General features: G+C 37.2%; 1 protein-coding gene across 1 annotated transcript; it reads right to left on the bottom strand.

Moving 5' to 3' along the window:
• Positions 1-886: 886 nt before the first annotated feature.
• Positions 887-20,088, bottom strand: LOC306881720 (protein Dok-7-like; the record flags this gene model as incomplete). The annotated part of the gene is made up of 13 exons (XM_079435950.1): positions 887-1,062; positions 3,621-3,743; positions 3,857-3,920; positions 5,455-5,546; positions 6,009-6,428; positions 7,279-7,315; positions 8,527-9,176; positions 10,482-10,574; positions 14,089-14,208; positions 15,764-15,964; positions 17,175-17,390; positions 19,907-19,952; positions 20,035-20,088. The coding sequence occupies 13 exons, from the start codon at positions 20,086-20,088 to the stop codon at positions 887-889; spliced, it is 2,292 nt and encodes a 763-aa protein (XP_079292076.1).
• Between the last annotated feature and the right edge of the window lie 1,084 nt (positions 20,089-21,172).

The raw sequence follows: 21,172 nt of genomic DNA, 5'->3' as shown, positions 1-21,172 counted from the left end.
ACACTACCCTGGATACCGTGGCTCTCGATAAACCACAAAGACTTGCTGTCCTGGTCACAGATACGCCAGCAAGACGCGCACCAATAATTTGTCCACTTTTGAACTCTAATATGTCTCTCATTATGTTGTGTGCATTGCAATATTTTATGTACAGCTGTGCTATTTCTCTGCTAATTCAACCTTCACACTCTGCTCTTACTGGTGAAACATGCAATCAGTGAATATTGGCCACCAGGCCGCATGAATATAGCCATGAAACCTCCAGCAATATTTTGGCCAGTCTCTCAGTTTCATTGTCCAACCCCTGTATATCTAGCAGCATCAGTATGAGATGGTTATCATATCGCAGTTCAAACTGCAATCACAATATATGACAAAAATACTGCAATAAAAAAAAATATCGTGTTCCCTTCCTTTAGTGTTGAAAAAGAAAATGAAAACATACAGGCCTGTAATGATGTACAAAATACAAAATCAGCAATTTAATGTAAAAATGACTTGAATTTATGTTAATAAAAAGACTAAAGATGCTACACAAATGCAGCCTATTTCATACAAATGCAACTAGAAAGCAATACAACGAATATTCAGCATTTTAAAATGAAAACAAAAATAAATAAAAAAATGCATTTCTGGTTCTGTGCATTGCACACGTTTATCTAACATGAGGACACAGATATCTATCTATTAATGTAGCAGCGGCTCACTGTAGACTGAATGTGTGTTTAACAGGCTCGTCTAAGCATGACAGACGTGTGTGATGTGAACATATATTACGTTGCACTCATTCCCGGTTCACTACATAGTGAATTCCACATAAACAAGCCTAGAGACACTGCACTACGCTGTCTGTGTTTTACTGCCTGGACCGATGCAGGTGTTTTGGTCAGTTTGTCCAGAGGGGAGTCGATCTCTCTTCAGCGTGAGGAAGACCTCGTCGTCTCCTCTGCTGCTCCAGTCTCTGTAGGCCTTCCTCTCGCCCCAGTGCATGCTGGGAACCCGCTCTGTGAGCCGCCTCTGTCGCCGTGATGTCAATCTGAGCGTATTTACTGGAGCTTTTGCCTACAGACAACAAACACAAGCGGCAGGGAACATTCATGAGAACAAGCCTCAGTGAGAAAGTCTTGCCTGAGAGAGCTGAAACGATTAAATTGATCAAAAGTCACAGTAAGTGCATTTATAATGTGATGGAAAATTTTTACTTTGAATAAATGCTGTTCTTTTGAACTTTCTGTTCATCTGTGAATCCTGAAAAATAAAATGTATCACGGATTAAAATGTGTCATATAAGACTGATTTCTGAAGACTGGAGTAATGATGCTGAAAATTCAGATTTGATCACAGAAATAAATTACAGTTTAACAGATATTCACATAGAAATCACTTATTTTAAATTGTAATAATATTTCACAATTTTCCTGTTTTTACAGTATTTTTAATCAAATAAATGCAGCCTTGGTGAGTAGAAGAGACCTCTTTCAAAAATATAAAAAAAAATCTTACCAACCTCAAACTGCTCTTTTGCCAATATTAATTATCTTGTTACCACGGTGCATAAAACGCATACAAATAATTTGAGATTACGTACTGGTTCAAACTGTTATTGAAAACGTCTTAAAACTACTTTGAAAATAAATAAATAAATCCAGTACTTAAATCACAATTTATTTTTATGCTTTTTAATGCACAGTGGTAACTAAATAATATGAACAAAAATATACATAATATACATAAATATTTTAAATAACTACAATAATCATATCAATATCATAAATAATAGCAATCAAAATACACTATATAGTGAAAATTGGCATTTTCAGATGTTTGTAACTGCATTAAATTGAGTGGCATTTCTAATATTGCATTTATTATATATATTTATGCTTCAAAGTGGATGTAAAGTATTATGTATTTATGCTTTAAAAGAGTGACATCTATTTTTGTCTGATGGAGTGTATCTTGCATGTGACTTTGAGTGACTTGTGTGTGCTTTCTCATTTAAGCCCGGTTCAGACTACATGATTTTAGCTTGATTTTGCCACGATCTGCTTGACGTAGGGTGTCGTGGGGATTCGTAAAGGACAATGGGCGTCGGGGCGCACGATTCAATCGTTTCATCTCGTGTAGCGTGTCATAGTGCACGACACCTCTGCGATGCTTCACGACCTCAACACAGAAAGACTAGCATGTTTCATTTTATTTCCTGTCGTACACGACAAGTTCCATCACACCTGTAACACTGGCCAATCGGAGCACAGAAGCGCCTTTGTAGAAGCTTTCAAACAAGCCGAAACTCTTGCTAGGTGTAATTTTACAATGGAGGAAATGTTCGTGGAGCTACAGCAACAATACTCCTGCATTTATGATGAGGGACTACCACGACACAGAGAATAAAAACTATTTTACCTCTTCATGCAATCCAGATTTGCCTCAGATTTAGGCCCTGGCCCGAGATGCTCAGGCCCAGGCACGTGTCCGACATCTTAACAGAATGACCAGCCCGAGTCCGACCCGAGCCTGTCTTGTTTCCCCCTTCTCCAAAATCAGATTATACTGTTTCAGCTATTAAAATAGTTCAGTTTTGTATGTAATGGCAAAGTGATTATATATATATATATATATTTTTTTTTTTTATTAATTTAGAAAAAGTTTGGAGCGTTTTTTTTGTTGTTGTTCATTAAATAAGTTTTTTCTTTCTTAAAGTAACATGATATAATCCGTGAAGATGCATTTCTCTCTAAAGGCACGTCTAATGAGGAGATGGCGTCAGGATCATCATCTTCATCTTTGCGACACTGACACGAAAACACTAGTTTATTAGTAAATATTTAAAATATCTCCTTAATATCAGGGGCATACTGGCCATCTGGAGGTTGTGGAGAAGTCCAGAACGGCCGTACATCCATTACACTCACTCAATAAGTCATTATTGCGTATTGTTTTATAATGTATTGCAATACTGAGGTGCAGATAATTAACAAAAAACAAAAATGTAATATGTCCCAAAACACATTGCAGGAAACCATTATTTAATTAGTTTAATGGTTAAAAGTTATGTAATGGTATTTGCAGCGGAAATTATTAGAATTTCTGTGATTGTTTCTATTGTTTTTGTCAGTTATGTTATTTGCCATAAATGCGACAGGATTGCTGCAATATTGTGATATATAGCGACTGTTTGTACTGTAGTTGTGGTGGGCCTATTTGGGAAAAAATCCAGGGCCGTTTTTTACTCCCAGTCCGTCCCTGCTTACTATTTCCCCCGGACACATTCATGATAATTACTTTTGCTGGGGCTTTGCAGCAAGCTTCAGCCTATTGCGTGTATTTGAACGCAGAACTCTTGAACTGTGCTGACGGTGCCCCTGATGACGGCATGCAATGAATGCTCGGGTACCATCGTATAGTCTTCCATGTTTCTTGTTCACGTCACGACAAGATTTTATGAGTTAAAATCACATAATCTGTCACAGTGACTGTCGTAACCGACAAAAAAAATAATGTAGTCTGAACAGGGCTTTAGTTTAACTTAAACTGAATAACCAATCATAGCTATGCATGATGCTGATCTCTTGTAAATATATGATGATTATTATTATTATTAGTGTATTGTTGTGCACCTCTGACGGTGGCGCTGGACTCCTGTAGCTCCAGTTCCATGTAATGCAGCTGTTTTTTGGACGTGGGGCTGGTGGGGATATTCACGTATGTCACCATGTCTCCTCTGAGTCTGTCCGTCAGCGCTGAACAAAACACAGAAACACACGCACATTAGATGGCATGGAGAAATCCCAGAAAACACACACATCAAACAGCACAGAGAAATCCCAGAAAACACACACAGATCTGAGTTCACCTTCAGTCAGATGAGGAGAAACCTTCTGCGAAGCCGGTAGGAGCTCGTACCTGCTGCACTCCTCCTGACAGACGGAGAGAGAGAGACGTTTATCCATGGAAAAACACACCTTAATTAGTGCGATTCCTGCTTAAAAGCCAACATGTCCCCACCGGTTGAATGCGTGACCTGTCTGAACAGGTTCAGCACGGTTTCCCTGTAATTGCTCTGGATTTTGAGACAGACGACAAAGCCTTTGCGCATTACAAATGCAGTTTTTACATGACTGACTCTCAGTAGAGCATACTGTGTGGGGCATTCAGCTGTATTTAACTCCTCTATATTGACACCCTGCAGGACTTATTAAATGAGGGGACTTGGAACAAATCTGTATATATTTGTTTTAAATAAAACAAGCTTCTTTTTTTCATTGCATGCAATAAGAAATGAAAAATTAGGTCATTTAATATAATATTTAACTATTTTTAAATGCTAATAACTAATGTCTTCAGACCAAATTAATCCTAAATTCTAAGCTTTTACATTTTTCTAAGATGATTACATTTTGTGTGTAAATAACCACTAGGTAGAGCTGTTACTGCACTGTTTAGATAACTGCCCCAATGTCGTCGTGACGTATTGTCAAGTATGGTGACCCATACTCGAAATTGGTGCTCTGCGTTTAACCCATCCAAGTGCACACACACACACACACACACACACCGTGAACACACACCCGGAGCAGTGGGCAGCCATGCTGCGGCGCCCGGGGAGCAGTTGGGGGTTCGGTGTCTTGCTCAAGGGCACCTCAGTCGTGGTATTGAGGGTGGAGAGAGCGCTGGACATTCACTCCCCCCACCTACAATCCCTGCCGGCCGGGGACTCGAACCCGTAACCTTTCGATTACGAGTCCGACTCTCTAACCATTAGGCCACGACTTCCTGAAGCATTCGTAAACTCCTCACATTTTTGTAAATATTTTATTATATCTTTTCATGGGACAACACTGAAGAAATGACACTTTGCTACAGTGTAAAGTAGTGAGTGTACAGCTTGTATAACAGTGTAAATTTGCTGTCCCCTCAAAATAACTCAACACACAGCCATTAATGTCTAAACCGCTGGACACAAAAGTGAGTTGATGTTGTGGGGGAAAATGAGGAATGTTATTTTGGCAATGAAAAGTTATATAAAATAATATTTATGCAGAAAATATTATTGTAATCAGTATCATCAATTCAACCTAAAGAAACAAGTCAAATTATTTAAAATAAAAAAACAACAATTTCTCAGATTACTGTCAGATTCATTGGCACATTTCACACACGTTTTAATATATAAAAAACTATGCTATTTTTAACCAACGCTGTCTCAAACATTCATATTTTAGTATTATTTACATATTGTTATAGGTTTTATTAATATTTTGAATTAGATTTGATTTATATTATATTATTTTTGTTTTAATTTCAATTTGTTTACATCAGCTACAGTAGCGAGGGTTAACAGAGCTGACCGACCATCAATATAGACATGAATTAAGCTGCTGTTTTAGGTTATATTTGTTTTTAGTGCTGTATTTTTCGCACACTTCTATCCACTGTAATTCAGACGGTCACCTCCGGGCTCCTGTCTGGTGATCGGCTGTCCATGATTTCATAAGCAGGATCTGTTCTTCCTTTCTCTGCCCATATTCTCTCTCTGTTATTATCTGCACAAAGACAGAAACAAACACACGTTATCTGCACTACATATCAGTTTTCAATTGAAAACGTATATTCTCCTATACCAGCTTACGAATCGTTTCTTCTGTGTAGTATATTTGGATGATTTGCATGAACAAATTTGAGACTGTAGGTTTTGATCAGAAAGTGTCTAAAAACACAGTTTTGCAAAAAAATTAAAATATATAAATAATAACAATTCCAAAATCAGACACACTTGGAAGTAACCGTGCATCAAACTCGCTTTCAAGTCCTTGAGGATCTTCATCCATCCAAACCTTCTCAGAAACGGGAAACAACAACACAGACGGGTTTGCAGGCAGAAGAAGAAAGGTGATATTAATTCGATTAGACAGAGACTCCTGGAGTGAGGAGGAGAAGATTGGAAGGGTCCTCAGAGGAGAGTTGGGTTAGAGAGGAGACGAGAGTCCGGCGTGACGCTCTCTTACCTTCTGCAGGTATTTGCTGCAGAGCGACTGTGGAGGAGCAGGAGGACTCTGAGATGTTTCTCCTCAGTTCCTGGACAAGCGTGTCTCTGGACGGAGGAGTGGGTCTGAGGATCCGGCAGCTGCCCTCTCCTCTCCTGCACTGGACGCAGTTCTCGTACAGGACGGTGTGTCTGGACGCTGCCATTGCCTCGTAGACGCTGCTTCTGTCCGATCTCGCAGCAGGACTGTAGTGTGACAGGAGATCAGACAGGCTGGAGTCGTAGTTCACCGATCGCTTCTCCTCACTGGTCTGTGAGCGTCCAGGCGAGGGCTTCCGTGGATCGTGATTGGCCGAAGATAAGTGTCTCATTTCCACTGGCTCCTGATTGGTGGGTGGTTCGGTGACATCAGCAGTGGGCGTGGCTGAATGTTCACCTGGCGCTTTAAGAGTATGTCTGTGCTTATTAGCTAGATTAAAATGTGCTCTATATTAGCTAATAGATATGATAAAATCTTAAGAGTATATTTAAAAGACCTTGCAAATAATTGAATATTAATTAAATAAAAGCCACTTAAGTGACTTAAAAGAGACACTTTCATGACTTGTTTCTGAACACACTTAAGTAGACTTTTTAAAAAGTGACCTTTGAGATAATGTCAAATTAAACGTTTGATTTTAAAGTAAATTTTAAATCATTATGTTTTAATAATCTTTGTCATGTTTTAAACAAGCACACTTATTTTGATGTGTTGACTAACATACTAAAGCACATGTTAAGTACTTGATTTTCATTTTAACTGTATTGTGTTATTTGATTTACATTTAATGTTAATATATTGGAAAATTAATTGCAAGTGTTTAATTGCATTTTTTAAATGCATGACAATAGAAATGACATTAAAGTATATTTTAGTTTATCATAAATGCTTGTCAGTAATTCAGCAGTACTTTAAGCATATTTCAAAGACAGCAGAAGTAATTATGAAATTACATATAAAGATGTACTGAAGTTCTACTTAAGTGTGTCAAAAAGCAAGCTAAAGTTCAGCTAATTGCATTTAATATAAATTGAAATTATATCTAATTTTAATTTAATTGCCATTACCGTGCAATTAATTGTTCAAAAACATTGCATTCAGTTCATGCATAATTAAATAATTTCTGTCATTAGTGCGCTTTTTAAAAGTATGCTAAAGTATCTTTTCCAGATAAGGACTTCTAAGCAGTGAATTATGGGTCATGCAGATTGAGGGAGGCTGTAAACAGATATATTGGCTGTGTGAATCTCACCTGGTGCAGCGGGCAGTGAATGATGTGGAAAAGAGCTCTGTTTAACAAACACACAGAGCACATCGATTAACAGCTACAGAACACCATCATCAATGCCACCAAACACAACACTGCTCTGGATGCAGGAGTCTGCTCTTATAGCAGTACATCAGGAGGTTTTCGTTCGTAGCTCAGTGTTTCCTCACAGCTCACAGAAAGAAATGTAAATGTGGAACAACTATAACTGCAATTTAAAAATCAATTAAACATTTAATCAAAAAATAAAACAACTCTAGGTTTGCTGTGCTTGTTTGTAGGGCTATGCAATTTGGCCAACACTTTTGTGATGATAAATTAAATATTTTTTTTTATGAAAATAGCAATAAAGTTCACAGTAATATACAGAATGATGAAAGAAAACGAGTATAATGTGTAATAAGAACCAACAGAAGCAACATCTCCAAAGACGCTTGGAGAAATGTACTGTGAAAAGTTAATGTTAAAAGTAAAAAAAAAAATATATATATATATATATTGTATTTATCAAAACAACTAAACTTCAGCCTTCGTGACATGACTAACGCATTAAGCCATGTCGCAATAATGATTATTATGATAATTGTTGTGGAAAAAATAAATAGAAAGAAGTGTTATATTAACAGTGTAGTTTTTTTAATTATTTATTTTAATTTTTTTAGCATTTTTTTGTCTTTTTTGTTGTTTTCTTAAACGTCTATACATTTTTTATTATTTCAGTTTGTTATTTTTGTACATCAAGATGAACCTAATGAAAACTGTATATATATATAAATAGATTTTATTTTATTTTAGTTAATGTTTTAAACATTTTGATGATTTTATTTAATTTAAAGGTTTTATTTCAATATATCATCCAGCCATTCCATTCATTATTGTGTAACAAGTAAAGAGAAAGTATATATTAAAATAGTTTTTGTTTTTAAATTTTCTGTTTTCATTTAAATTTTGTTTTAGAAAATTTAAAATGTTTGTTTTTTCAATTTATTAGTGGTTTTTTTTATTTTATTTTTATTTATGTACATAGTTTTTTTTAATAATTTAAGTTTTAGTTATTTTAGTATATCAAAATAAACGGAATGAAAATGAGAAACATTGCCTTTGTAATTACCTGAAATTTGGTAAGTTAAATGAATGTTTTTAATGATTAATAATTTTAGTAACAATTTCACTCAATTTAAAATGTTTCAGTTAACTATAATTAACTATAATAAACCTGAGTAGTGTATATACCTTGAGTCCTCCGCAGACAGGGCAGGAGGTGTAGAGGGATTTCATCCCCGCAGGAGGAAGTGAACAGCAGTTTTTACCACAGGATAATCCCTGAGCCTCCTCCCCTTTTATTAGGCCATCCCTTTTCTGTGACTCCTCCCCTTTATCAATCTCTGAATCTGATTGGCTGGGAGATTCGGCGCAGGGCTCATCTTGAGATGTGCTGCTGTGTCTGCTGTCCTCCAGCAGGCTGCGGGGAGAGTCGTACAGGAACCGCAGAGACGAGGGAACCTGGTATTCGTGGACGGGACAGGATGAGCAGGAGCACAGGTGTTTCTCTGGCAGATTAAACAGTGCGCTGTATTCCTCTCCCGGACCGGCAGCATCCAGACTCCCGCTGTAGGACGAGAAGCTGCCGGTCGCGATGCCGCTGTCGGACGAGTTCTGTCGGCCGGACTCTTTCAGTTTCCGTGAGCGAACGGGATCGGCCGGGATCTGGAGTTTCTCCTCCACCTGAGACGTTTCGGCAGAGCCGGGCAGAACCAGATCGCTCCACGGTGTAGGACGACTGCTAATACTGCAGTCTGATTGGCTCGTGTCCGAGGTGTCAGAGGAACCGGAAATACTGCGGTCGTCGCCCGCAAGCGAAGAGCCAAAGCGCGAGCTGGTAGCTTTCAGGACAGAAGAGAAAGAAAGCAATATTATTAATTCTAATTATATATTTAATGCACATAACTGACTTGACTTTTTAAATGACTACATTATTGATTTGTATGACAAATATTATTATTTTAATATACCCTTGTTAAAAGAAGTGCCTTTAATTGTATTGAATGTGTATTTGTAGTGTACTTCCAATTTTAAAAATACATTAAAAAACTGAACTTGTAGATAATATTTAAAAAATTAAATATGAAATATGGCATGCATGTATGAAATAAGAGGCCACTTAAGTGTCTTAAAGAGAGACACTTTCATGACTGTTTCTTAACACACTTAAGTACACTTTTAAAAAGTGTAAATAATGTAAAATTAAACATTTTACTTTGAAGTACATTTTAAAATCATTATGTTTTAACACTTAAGTGGTCCCTTATTTTTTTTAAGCGTCTTAAAGAGAGACACTTTCATGACTGTTTCTTAACACACTTAAGTACACTTTTAAAAAGTGTAAATAATGTAAAATTAAACATTTTACTTTCAAGTACATTTTAAAATCATTATGTTTTAACATTTAAGTGGTCCCTTATTTTTTTTAAGTGTCTTAAAGAGAGACACTTTCATGACTGTTTCCTAACACACTTAAGTACACTTTTAAAAAGTGTAAATAATGTCAAATTAAACATTTTTCTTTGAAGTACATTTTAAATCATGTTTAAAATTTAACTGGCCTCTTATTTTTCAAGTGACTTGAAAAGAGACACTTTCATGACCTAACACACTTAAGTGCAAATAATTTCACAGTTTAAATCATTGTGTTTTAATATTTTGTCATGTTTTAAAGAAGTACATTTATTTTGATGTGTTGACTAACATACTAAAGCACACGTAAAGTACTTCATTATCATTTTAACTTCAGTGTGTTATTCAATATTATGTTTAAAGTTACTATATTTTAAATGCAATAAATTGGAACTTAACTACTACAAATACGTAATTACAAATGTATTTAACTACATGGTTTCACTAGAAACTTCACATTAAATTGTTTTAGTTTATCATAAATGCTTGTCAGTACATTCTGCGGTACTTTAACCATATTTGAAAAACAACAGAAGTACTTATGAAATTGCATATAAAGATGCACTTAAGTCATACTTAAGTGAGTCAAAAACACTCAGCAAAAAGTTCAGCTAATCACATTTAATATAAACTGAAACGATAGTATATTTTCATTTAATTGCATTTAACATGCAATATTATATACAACAAGCAGACGGATGTTTTGGTGGTGGGACAGACAGGTGAGCCGGTACCTGTGCTGTGAGACAGCAGACTGAGCCTCCGCTCCAGGTCCTCCGTCTCATGCTTCAGTCTGTCCTGCACTGAAGCTGCACTGATGCTGGGCTCTGACACACAGACAGAGAAAATCAAATCCAACTGTGAGACACACAAACCAGAAACTGACAATGAAACAAACAAATGGGAATACCAGCATTTGATCTGCAGCTGTGCAATTATCAAAAAGATGGTCAAATGCCATGTTTTGGAAACCCATGTCTGCTAACATTTACTAAACACAAAGACACTTTTACTTTTAAGCAAATAAAATGCCTCAGTGATCTGATATGATATATTAGACCCGCATCTTGGTGCAGTCATGCTTCAACATTCCTGAGCGAGTTTCAAAACTGAACGTCTGACTTCAAGCGCCGTTACGCTGCTCATGTGAAACAGTGTTGCTGTTGTTTTAGTATTACTTACAGTATACTATTACACTGTTTATTAATTATTTGAATTAGCTTTTATTTCATATTTTGATTATTCAATTTAAATTTTTGTATTTTTTTGTTATATATACACATACATGCACACATTAAAACGTGTGTGTGTGTGTGTGTGACCCTGGAGCACAAAACCAGTCTTAAGTCGCTGGGGTATATTTGAAGCAATAGCCAAAAATACATTGTATGGGTCAAAATTATTGATTTTTCTTTTATGCCAAAAATCATTAGGACATTAAGTAAAGATCATGTTCCATGAAGATATTTTGTAAATTTCCTACCCTAAATATATCAAAAGTTAATTTTTGATTAGTAATATGCATTGCTAAGAACTTCATTTGGACGACTTTAAAGGCGATTTTCTCCGTATTTAGATTTTTTTGCACCCTCAGATTCCAGATTGTATCTCAGCCAAATATTGTCCTATCCTAACAAAACATACATCAATGGAAAGCTGATGTATTCAGCTTTCAGATGATGTATACATCTCAATTTTGAAAAATTGACCCTTATGACTGGTTTTGTGGTCCAAGGTCACATATATAATTTGAGAAACAACAACAATGCAATGGCCTGCATGCTGAACATGGACCAATAAGAGCAAATGCACAGGTTGTCTACTATAATGTCAGTTCACATCTTTGGTTATTTCTTGAGGACAATATAGACATTATATAAAGAATACTGTAAACTGACTAAAATTGCAGATGTAGAAGTGATTAATATTACAAAGCTTGGGTAAGTATTACATCACCCCTCGTTCCCATATAAATCCAATACTGAATATAAAAACTGAGAGAAAATCGCAGCATCACTGATTAACACTGATCATACTAAAAGCGGTGTTTTTAAATCATTTACTGATGTGGTCCCCTCCCATCTCTGTCCAGGCTGAGTTGTTACACGCTGTACGAGTGAGTGAGGGACACGTTGAGCACATGTTCGGGGGGTTACAGCAGAACCCCAGTGTGTGTCTAGCACTTAAAGTGCTATTAATAGAGCAGACATGTGGATGAGATGGCAAACGGCCAGAGGAGCGCTGACGCTCATCATCACTGATCAACACACATCCCGAGGGACTTCATAAACACTGCTTTGCATTCAAGCTTTTTGACCGAATCAAACATGCGATGTAGCAGATTGACAGAACATGGCATTTTCCTTCAGCTCGGTCTCACACCTGCTTTCAGACACGAGTTTCACAACACAGAGAGCGAGAGGATGAGGTTACAGTCATCAGGAATGCTCGCGTATATAAACTGTGACTTTGACCCCTTGATCTCCCGTCGTCTCAGAATAGGAGAGAAGCTTGAGCTCTGATTGGTCAGGAGGAGGTGTGAAGCATTCTGATTGGATGGGCCGGTATGTAAACACTTGTTAGTGTCTTAAATGTCCCAGTAAAAACCTTAGGGCTGATCTTGCATGAATTATATCAGAGGCTACAAAGGGGAACAGTTTCACAGAGACAGAGAAAAATAAATGAATTTTTAAATATAAATTTAAATGTTTACATCTCATATTACTCTATTAGTGGCATTTTAATTACTTGCTCTGGCTTTAGTACAATGACAATATAAAAGCCAGTTATTTAATTTCGTAAACTACACATTGTCTTTATAATATCACACTTGCTAATTTTCATGCACAATTTAAATGAATCTTCATACATTATATATATTTTTTAATAACTTTTAATTTATTTTACGAAAAATAAGTAGATTTTAGCATACTTTTAAATATATATAATAATATACTTTAAAAGACTACTGAATTAATGTTTTCAGATATTTGTTGCATGCTAATTGCAATTAAATGAAAATGCATTATAGTTTGAATTGATATTAAATGCAATTAGCTGTTTAGAGTGATTTCAATGCGTCTACATCTATCATCGTTGCACTTGCGTCTCACACAAGAGAGCCGCATGTTTAGAAAGCATGTAAAATTAAAAGTTCAACTTTTACAAAACATCCCCATCCCACTGCATCTCATGTTTTTAAATAAAGAAAGTGCTCTTTGTGATTGGTTTTTGGTCCTAAGTATTAAACTATACATATATGATGCTTTTTGTTTCTAATTGTTTAAGCAACATAATTAATTATATATTGTTTATAAACATTATTTTAAACATTATGCACTTTTTTAAAGATAGTCGTGTTATTTTATTGCTTCGAAGAAACATGCATTAGTAATATTTTGCTCGATGCGCCCTCTTGTGGCCTCAGGAGAGAAGTCAAAAGCTTTTTTCCCCCTAACAGAAATTATGCCTTTTAAATTCGAATAGAATTCGAATATTGACAAAATTTGAATTTAGTTTTTCAGCCAATTTGACGGCCCTAGAGAGAGACAGACTTAAAGGATTAGTTCACTTTTAAAAAAACTTTTGCTGATAATTTACTCACCCCCATGTCATCCAAGATGTCCATGTCTTTCTTTCTTCACGTAATACGCAATTACGTGGAAAAGGTCACGGTTGAGGTAGGCGGAAGTACCGAGTCAGTAGGCTTTTTAATATTAAAACACCCAGGATACGCACACGAAATGGGCATTTTAAACGATAAACTGACACAAAGACATTTGAATATGTGTATATGGTCCTCCTTCCGCACATTTGTAAACACTGACTCGGTACTTCCGCCTACCTCAACCGTGACCTTTTCAACGTCATTGCGTATTACGTGACGTCACGAACGCGCATCACAGAACAGAGCAAGGCGAGCATTTGTGCTTATAAAACTTAAACTTTTTTATTTATTTTTTAAATGACCGATCGTTTCGCTAGATAAGACCCTTATTCATCGTCTGGTATCGTTTAAAGCCCTTTGAAGCTGCACTGAAACTGTCATTTGGACCTTGAACCGTTTGGGTCCCATTGAAGTCCATTATATGGAGAAATGTTTTCATCAAAAACCTTAATTTCTTTTCGACTGAAGAAAGAAAGACATGGACATCTTGGATGACATGGGGGTGAGTAAATTATCAGCAAAAGTTTTTTTTAAAAGTGAACTAATCCTTTAATTAGAGTTTGGTGGCTGTAGCATGAAAGCGTCAGGAGTTGGAGCCAGATTTTGGCCTCAGATGTGGGTTTAATCAGACGTGATGAGACTCGTGCTGGACGTGTCCCGGCGGCAGCACTGACCTGGCAGCAGTGGCTTCAGTCCAAACGGGCCTCTGGACGGGGAAATGCCACGAACAATACAGTCAAAGAGAAAACTGATCTGCTCGCCCTCAGCGCAGGACAAGAAGAACACGCCGGCCCCTGCACACAGACACATGAAATCAAACCCATGTGTTCAACAGTCTCCCGCGGAACACAAATGGAGTATGATACTGAACTGAATAATGCACTGGTTGCTCTTTTTTCATTCAAATGAATAGGAATTGAAGTTTTCAAGCTTCAAAAAGGACACTAAAGCATTGTTAAAGTAGTCCATATACTCTATACCGAGGAATTCTGAGCTTTGTGTGACGAGGAACTGACTCAAATTGATCTGAAACAAAACTATCGTATGGCTTCACTTTTATGATTTTAATGATATTTTTGTCATTTTATTTAATGTGATACACCACTCCATCATTCTGTTTTCAATTAATTAATTCATTTAGTCATTTTTATCAGTTTTTTTTTAACTAAATTTAAATAAATTTTGTGTTTAATGTTTTATGGTTTTAGTTTCAATCAATAATAATCACAAGAAGGTGCTTTTACTAAATGATTTGAATAACTGATAAATATATTCTCTGAATGGCATGCTGTGCCTCCAGCTGGTATTGTGTTGTGTGTCCGTCTCTAGAAGGATGTCATTGATGTCTGGCTTGCTTCTTCTAGGAATCTGATGAAGTTTGATGAGGTGGAGGTCACTGAGCAGAGACATCCATCACTCTACAAACAAGACCACCCAAAGCCAGCTGAGACTTCACAACCACACTGTCAGCTGTGGCCACACACACACACACGCACACATTTGTATTCCTATCATTATGGGTTCATTCCATAGGTGTAATGTTTTTTCTACTGTACAAACACTACACCTAAACCTACCACTCACACAAAACTACAGGCATTTTTAGATTCTCAAAAAACTTCATTGTGTATTATTTATAAGCTTGTTTCCTCATGGAGACCAAAATGTCCCCACAAGGTCAACATTTACTGGTGTTACTATACCTGTGGGGACATTTGGTCTCCATAATGTTGGGAATAACAGTTACACACACACATACACACACACACACAACCACATTCAATCAAGTAAACAAATCAGCTGTTTTGAATGCGGTCACAAACCAATGCAACCATTTAGAGCATCATACTGCTGCATACTGAGCAAAGCGAGCATTTGTGAAATCTGGCTCTACATCTATTACCAATGCTAATAACAACTGCTGAGCAATACAAGGAATGCTATATATAACTATGCATAATAATATATAACCATATTTCAGTCATAAACTCTTGGAATAGTTTTAGCATGTTTATGGATATGGCAATGTATTTGGTCTAGACAGGTGGAGCTGGGGGAGGTGGAGGGTTTCAGAGGTGGATATACAGTGATTTATTCAATGTTATTTTGTTACCAACTTAAAACTTATATTTCAGAATTTGGCTAGATAGTTTGCTTTTTTCTTTTTCTTCAGCCTAAAAAAAGTCCCAAAAGGTGCCAAAGCTCTTTCAAACTTTACACGTCATTAAGCAACTCACAGACTGGTTCTTAGCATCTAACACAAGAGGCCAAACTGGATCACGATAACGAGAATGCTCATTGATATTGCATTTTATCAAAAAGCTTTCCTCGTTTTATTGCCATACTCACAGTAACCACAGCGCGTTCCTCCCTCAAACACAAACCCGTTGTTGACCGGCCCGTATCGCCGCAGGTCCAGCAGATTCCAGTGACCGATGATGACGGCCGGCAGGTCTTTAGCGATGACCAAGACATTGTTGCACAAATGAAGAGTCGCCGGGCCGCTTTCCAGTTTAGTGCCAGGCAGCACAGATACACTGAAACTGTGGACTGAGAGACAGAAAACAAACACCATAATGTTCATGCACTATTCCTTCAGCTGTGAATAACACACTCACACTGGACGCTTAGCTATATTCTCTGCAGGATATGCATGGCTTCTTATATTCGTCTCTGTCAAGTGAAAATGAACAGTCTTAGAAAAGTTAGAGTTCAGGGTTTGTTTAAATCCCTAATCCAACAAACGAACAATAGTCCTTGTTGCCTTACTAAACACACTAACTAGAGAGCTCTGATGCCATTTGCTCCACGCTGCCATAAATCACGTCTACACAGTAACAGCTTCTGTTTGTGTGATGTGACGAGGGAACGCAAGCAGGGTTAAACCTGTTAGCACTAACTTTGAAACTGATTTATGAGGGTTTGCATTATCAAAACAAAGAGGCAGATACACACACAGCTGCCTACATCACATTCCTGCTCACAACTACAAAGAGCTCAAACACAACACAACAATCACATGAATCAAACATCTTCACGTAAATTATGCATAAAGTGTCCATGAACCATCAAGACGTAGTTATACGTAAAAATATATTTTTTTTTTTAGATTTAATGTAGCAAGTTTAGCATGAATGTATTTCACTAAACCACATTTTTATACACACACACATATATATATATATATATATATGAATAAATTAGTGCTGACAAATGACTAATCGCGATTAATCGCATCCAAAATAAGTTTTTGTTTGCATAATATATATGTGTACTGTGTTTATTTATTGTGTATATATAAACACATACACATGCAGTATATATTTTTTAAATATTTTAATGTTTATAATTGTTCATATAATTTATATTATAAATAAATATATTTATTATATAAACCTAACATATTTTTTTCTGAAATATATACATGCATGTGTGTGTATTTATATATACACAATAAATATACACAGTACACACACACACACACATATATTATGCAAACAAAACTTTGTTTGTTTTGGATGTGATTAATCGCGATTAATCGTTTTACAGTACTAGAATAAATATATATATATATATATCAATATGAGCTCATAAATCTGTGTGTATAAAAAGCATTTTAAATGTTGGGTATGACACATTGCATGATGTCAATTTCACTAAACTCCCAATTTATTATAGAAACAGACCCAACAGACTCACGTATATTATTTATTATTGTGGATTGCTAATGAATATTGTTTGTTGAATGTTGTTCTCTGACCTTCCCCGAGGCAGTAGCGCAGCCGCAGGTCCCAGCTCTGCAGCGCCTCCCTGCTGTCGAAGCCAAGCACAGCAGTTTGACTGAGACACAGGACGGAGAGGATGAAGGGAACGCCGCCGTCGCCGCTGACACACGCCTCCAGACCGCAGATGTGCTCCAGCGTCACGCTCCTCTCCTTCACACCGCGCTCCTTATACACGTACAGCACCAGACAATCTGACACAAACACACACACACACGTTCACCTACAGAGACTTACAATAAAAACAGCAAATCATCTGATATATTAAGAGGCTTATTAACCTTCACATAACATCATGAAGGTCTGAAGGGTCTATGATATCATTCGAGTTTGATTACAACCGGGGGGGGGTCAACAAGAAATAATAACAAAATACTACAAAAACTACTAAATAAGGTTTTCGTAAGAATTGAAACTCTTTAATGATAAGTTGTTGTTTTTTTGTCGTATTTATGGACAAATGATGATAGTGGCCACAATATTGTTTTGTAGCTCTACTTCAGACTACTGTAACCATATTTACATGTAGATAAATCAATATAGAGATAGGGCCTAAGTGTCCAAAAAACAAGTTCTACATCCTCTCAAAGATGAAGGTAGGTCGAACATGATACTGCGACTACGAAAAGCAAACAAACCAACAAACAAAACAACCTTTGGTACGTCCCACACACACACACACACACTAGTGTGAACAGCTGTAAAAACGGCTTTCTGATGTCCTGTGATCTGCACACACTCAAACACGCTGCAGCGGACGGTTAGGTGTATCAGTAAAGCAGTACGATACGAGCAGGAGTGCTGTTCTACTGAATAGTGAAAGATTCCAGTGCTGTTATATGAAACTCCTGCAACGCCTGACCAGTCAAATTAGTGACCAGCACGAACGACAGAATGTAAGACACAATATAAGTCCATGAACCCGGTATGTTTGGGGAAGTCGTGGCCTAATGGTTAGAGAGTCGGACTCGTAATCGAAAGGTTGCGGGTTCGAGTCCCCGGCCGGCAGGGATTGTAGGTGGGGGGAGTGAATGTCCAGCGCTCTCTCCACCCTCAATACCACGACTGAGGTGCCCTTGAGCAAGACACCGAACCCCCAACTGCTCCCCGGGCGCCGCAGCATAAATGCTGCCCACTGCTCCGGGTGTGTGTTCACGGTGTGTGTGTGTGTGTGTGTGTGTGTGTGCATTTGTTCACTACTCACTGCTGTGTGTGTGCACTTGGATGGGTTAAACGCAGAGCACCAATTTCGAGTATGGGTCACCATACTTGACAATACGTCACGACTTTACTTTACTTTTTTTTTCCTACATATATAGCCTATGCATCATGAAGAAACAAGAGTGGTTTATTTCAAGAGAAAACACTGCTGTGCATGCTGACTGAAATAAAATATGACTGTGTAAAACTGAAGTCAACAGTCAGAACCTGCATCATTCAAAGTGTCCTATGAAAATTAACTTTCATATTGTATTACATATTAAATAGAAACTCTCTTAGACTCATTTTATTCTATTCTATAGCACATTTGTTGTTAGCTGGGATGGAACCAAATAGGATAAATGTAATACTGAATGTGTTGTTAATATTAAAATGTTACTTCTGAATGTTCTATTTGTGAATGTTCAAAATGTCCAGTTTATTTAAATGTTTCAAGAACACAGTTTTTGTTATGCAAACGTTAAAGGAACATCCCAACGTTATGGGAACGTTACTTTCGAATATTCTCGGAATGTTCAGAAATAAACTGTAATATTTAAAAAAAAAAGTTGCTTGTTAGCTGGAATGCTATTATGTTTATTACATTGATACAATAATTTACAGGCTACATGGTTATATTTGCTAAATCTATTTTATTACAATTAAATTACAACTAAAAACTGTAAGCAACGACCTCACAGCGAACAAGAAATGTCTGTGATGCAGCATCACAACAACTGTCTGTCTGTTTTACAGAAACACTTGTTAATGTTCCCAGTGTGCATCACAGTAACATTACATTCTGCTGGTTTACTTTGCTGTTACGATTGTCGTTGTCACTTTTACTTATTTTGCTAATGTAAAATTATACTTGTTTGAGTTTTGGAACTCTGGTGTTTATCGTAAACTAATGGAATAGTTCACCCAAATATGAAAAACCTGTCATCATTTATGAAAGAAGATATTTTGAAGAATGTTACCAAACAGTTGACGGTAGCCATTGACTTCCATAGTACTTTTTCCCCTATAGTCAGTGGCTACCGTCAACTGTTTGGTTACCAACATTCTTCAGAATATATTATTTTGTGCTCAACAGAAGAAAGAAACTCATACAGGTTTGAAAAAAACTTGACGGTGTGTAAATGGTGACATTTTTTTTTTATTTTGGGGTGAGCTATCTCTTTAAGATCAGACTCTGCACTTTTTATTCTAACAGTAAATGGTTTCCAGCCAAATGGACACAATACTTTTTTCTTTTTTTTCCCCACTATCGTCCCACAATGCAGCCATTATTTAACACGAATAATAACGTCTAAATATATATATATATATTACTAGATTTATTTTTTTGTAGAACAGAAATATTTTACTGTATGGGAAATAATTGTAAATCTAGTACAACTCTTATTGGTAAACGTACAGTTTATTGTAGCATCTAGAGTAAGCGAGTGCTTCGCTCCTGAGCTGTATATGTGTTTGTTTGGTGTTGTTAGTGTTGTGATGAACTGACCTGCGACCGGTGAGGGTTTGCGCAGAACCAGCCAGCGGCTCCTCCACTGCAAACACAGAAACCAAGCACAGCTTTACACACATTCACTCTCAAACTCCCAAACACACACACATGCGGCGTTTAAGTACTTTTTTGCCGTCTCTGAGTTTAGCGGCTCCCTCCGCGATCACGGTGTCGCTCATCTTCCCCTCATGACAGCTGCGCGAGCGCGCGCCCCCGCTGCCTCGAGCACGCGCACCGGTGAGCCGCATGTGTCAGATGTCAGTCAGAGGTCAGTGTGTCAAACATAATTAACCCTTACACGCATCGGTGGCCCTCATGAAAAGAGACGATTTATATCGGATATTAAAGCACACACACGTTTGTTTCTGTGAATTGTGGGGACTTTCCATAGACTTCTATCACAACCCGAATTCCGGAAATGTTGAGACGTTTTTATTTTTTTAAATAAAATGAAAACTAAAAGAATTTCAAATCACATCAGCCAATATTTTATTCACAATAGAACGTAGATAACATAACAAATGTTTAAACTGAAAAAGTTTACAATTTTATGCACAAAATGAGCTCATTTCAAATGCAATGAAATGCTACAGGTCTCAAAATAGTTGGGACGGGGGCATGTTTATATGGTGCAGCATCTCCTCTTCTTTTCAAAACAGTTTCAAGACGTCTGGGCATCGAGGTTATGAGTTTCTGGAGTTTTGGTGTTGGAATTGGGTCCCATTTTTTGCCTGATATAGGTTTTCAGCTACTGAAGAGCTTGTGGTCGTCTTTGAAATATTTTTTGTTTAATGATGCGCCAAATGTTCTCTATAGGTGAAAGATCTGGACTGCAGGCCGGCCAATTCAGCACTGGACTCTTCTACTACGAAGCCATGCTGTAGTAGAAGAGTAATAGCTGCAGTATGTGGTTTTATATTGTCCTGCTGAAATACACATAGTCTGGAGGGGAGCATATATTGCTCTAAAACCTTTATATACCTTTCAGTCCATTTTAAATGAGCCTTGGCCCACAGGACACGACGGTGCTTTTGGACCATGTTCACATATGGCCTCCTTTTTGCATGATAGAGCTTTAGTTGGCATCTGCAGATGGCATGGCAGATTGTGTTTACTGACAGTGGTTTCTGGAAGTACTCCTGGGCCCATTTAGTAATGTCAATGCCAGAATCATGCCAATGAGTGATGCAGTGTCTGAGGGCCCGAAGACCACGGGCATCCAACAAAGGTCTTCGGCCTTGTCCCTTACGCACAGAGATTTCT

Source organism: Barbus barbus (assembly GCF_936440315.1).
Source record: "Barbus barbus genome assembly, chromosome: 2".
NCBI classification, from domain to species: Eukaryota; Metazoa; Chordata; class Actinopteri; order Cypriniformes; family Cyprinidae; genus Barbus; species Barbus barbus.
The sequence above is the reverse complement of the archived record's forward strand: the minus strand, read 5'-3'. Positions and strand labels throughout refer to the sequence as shown.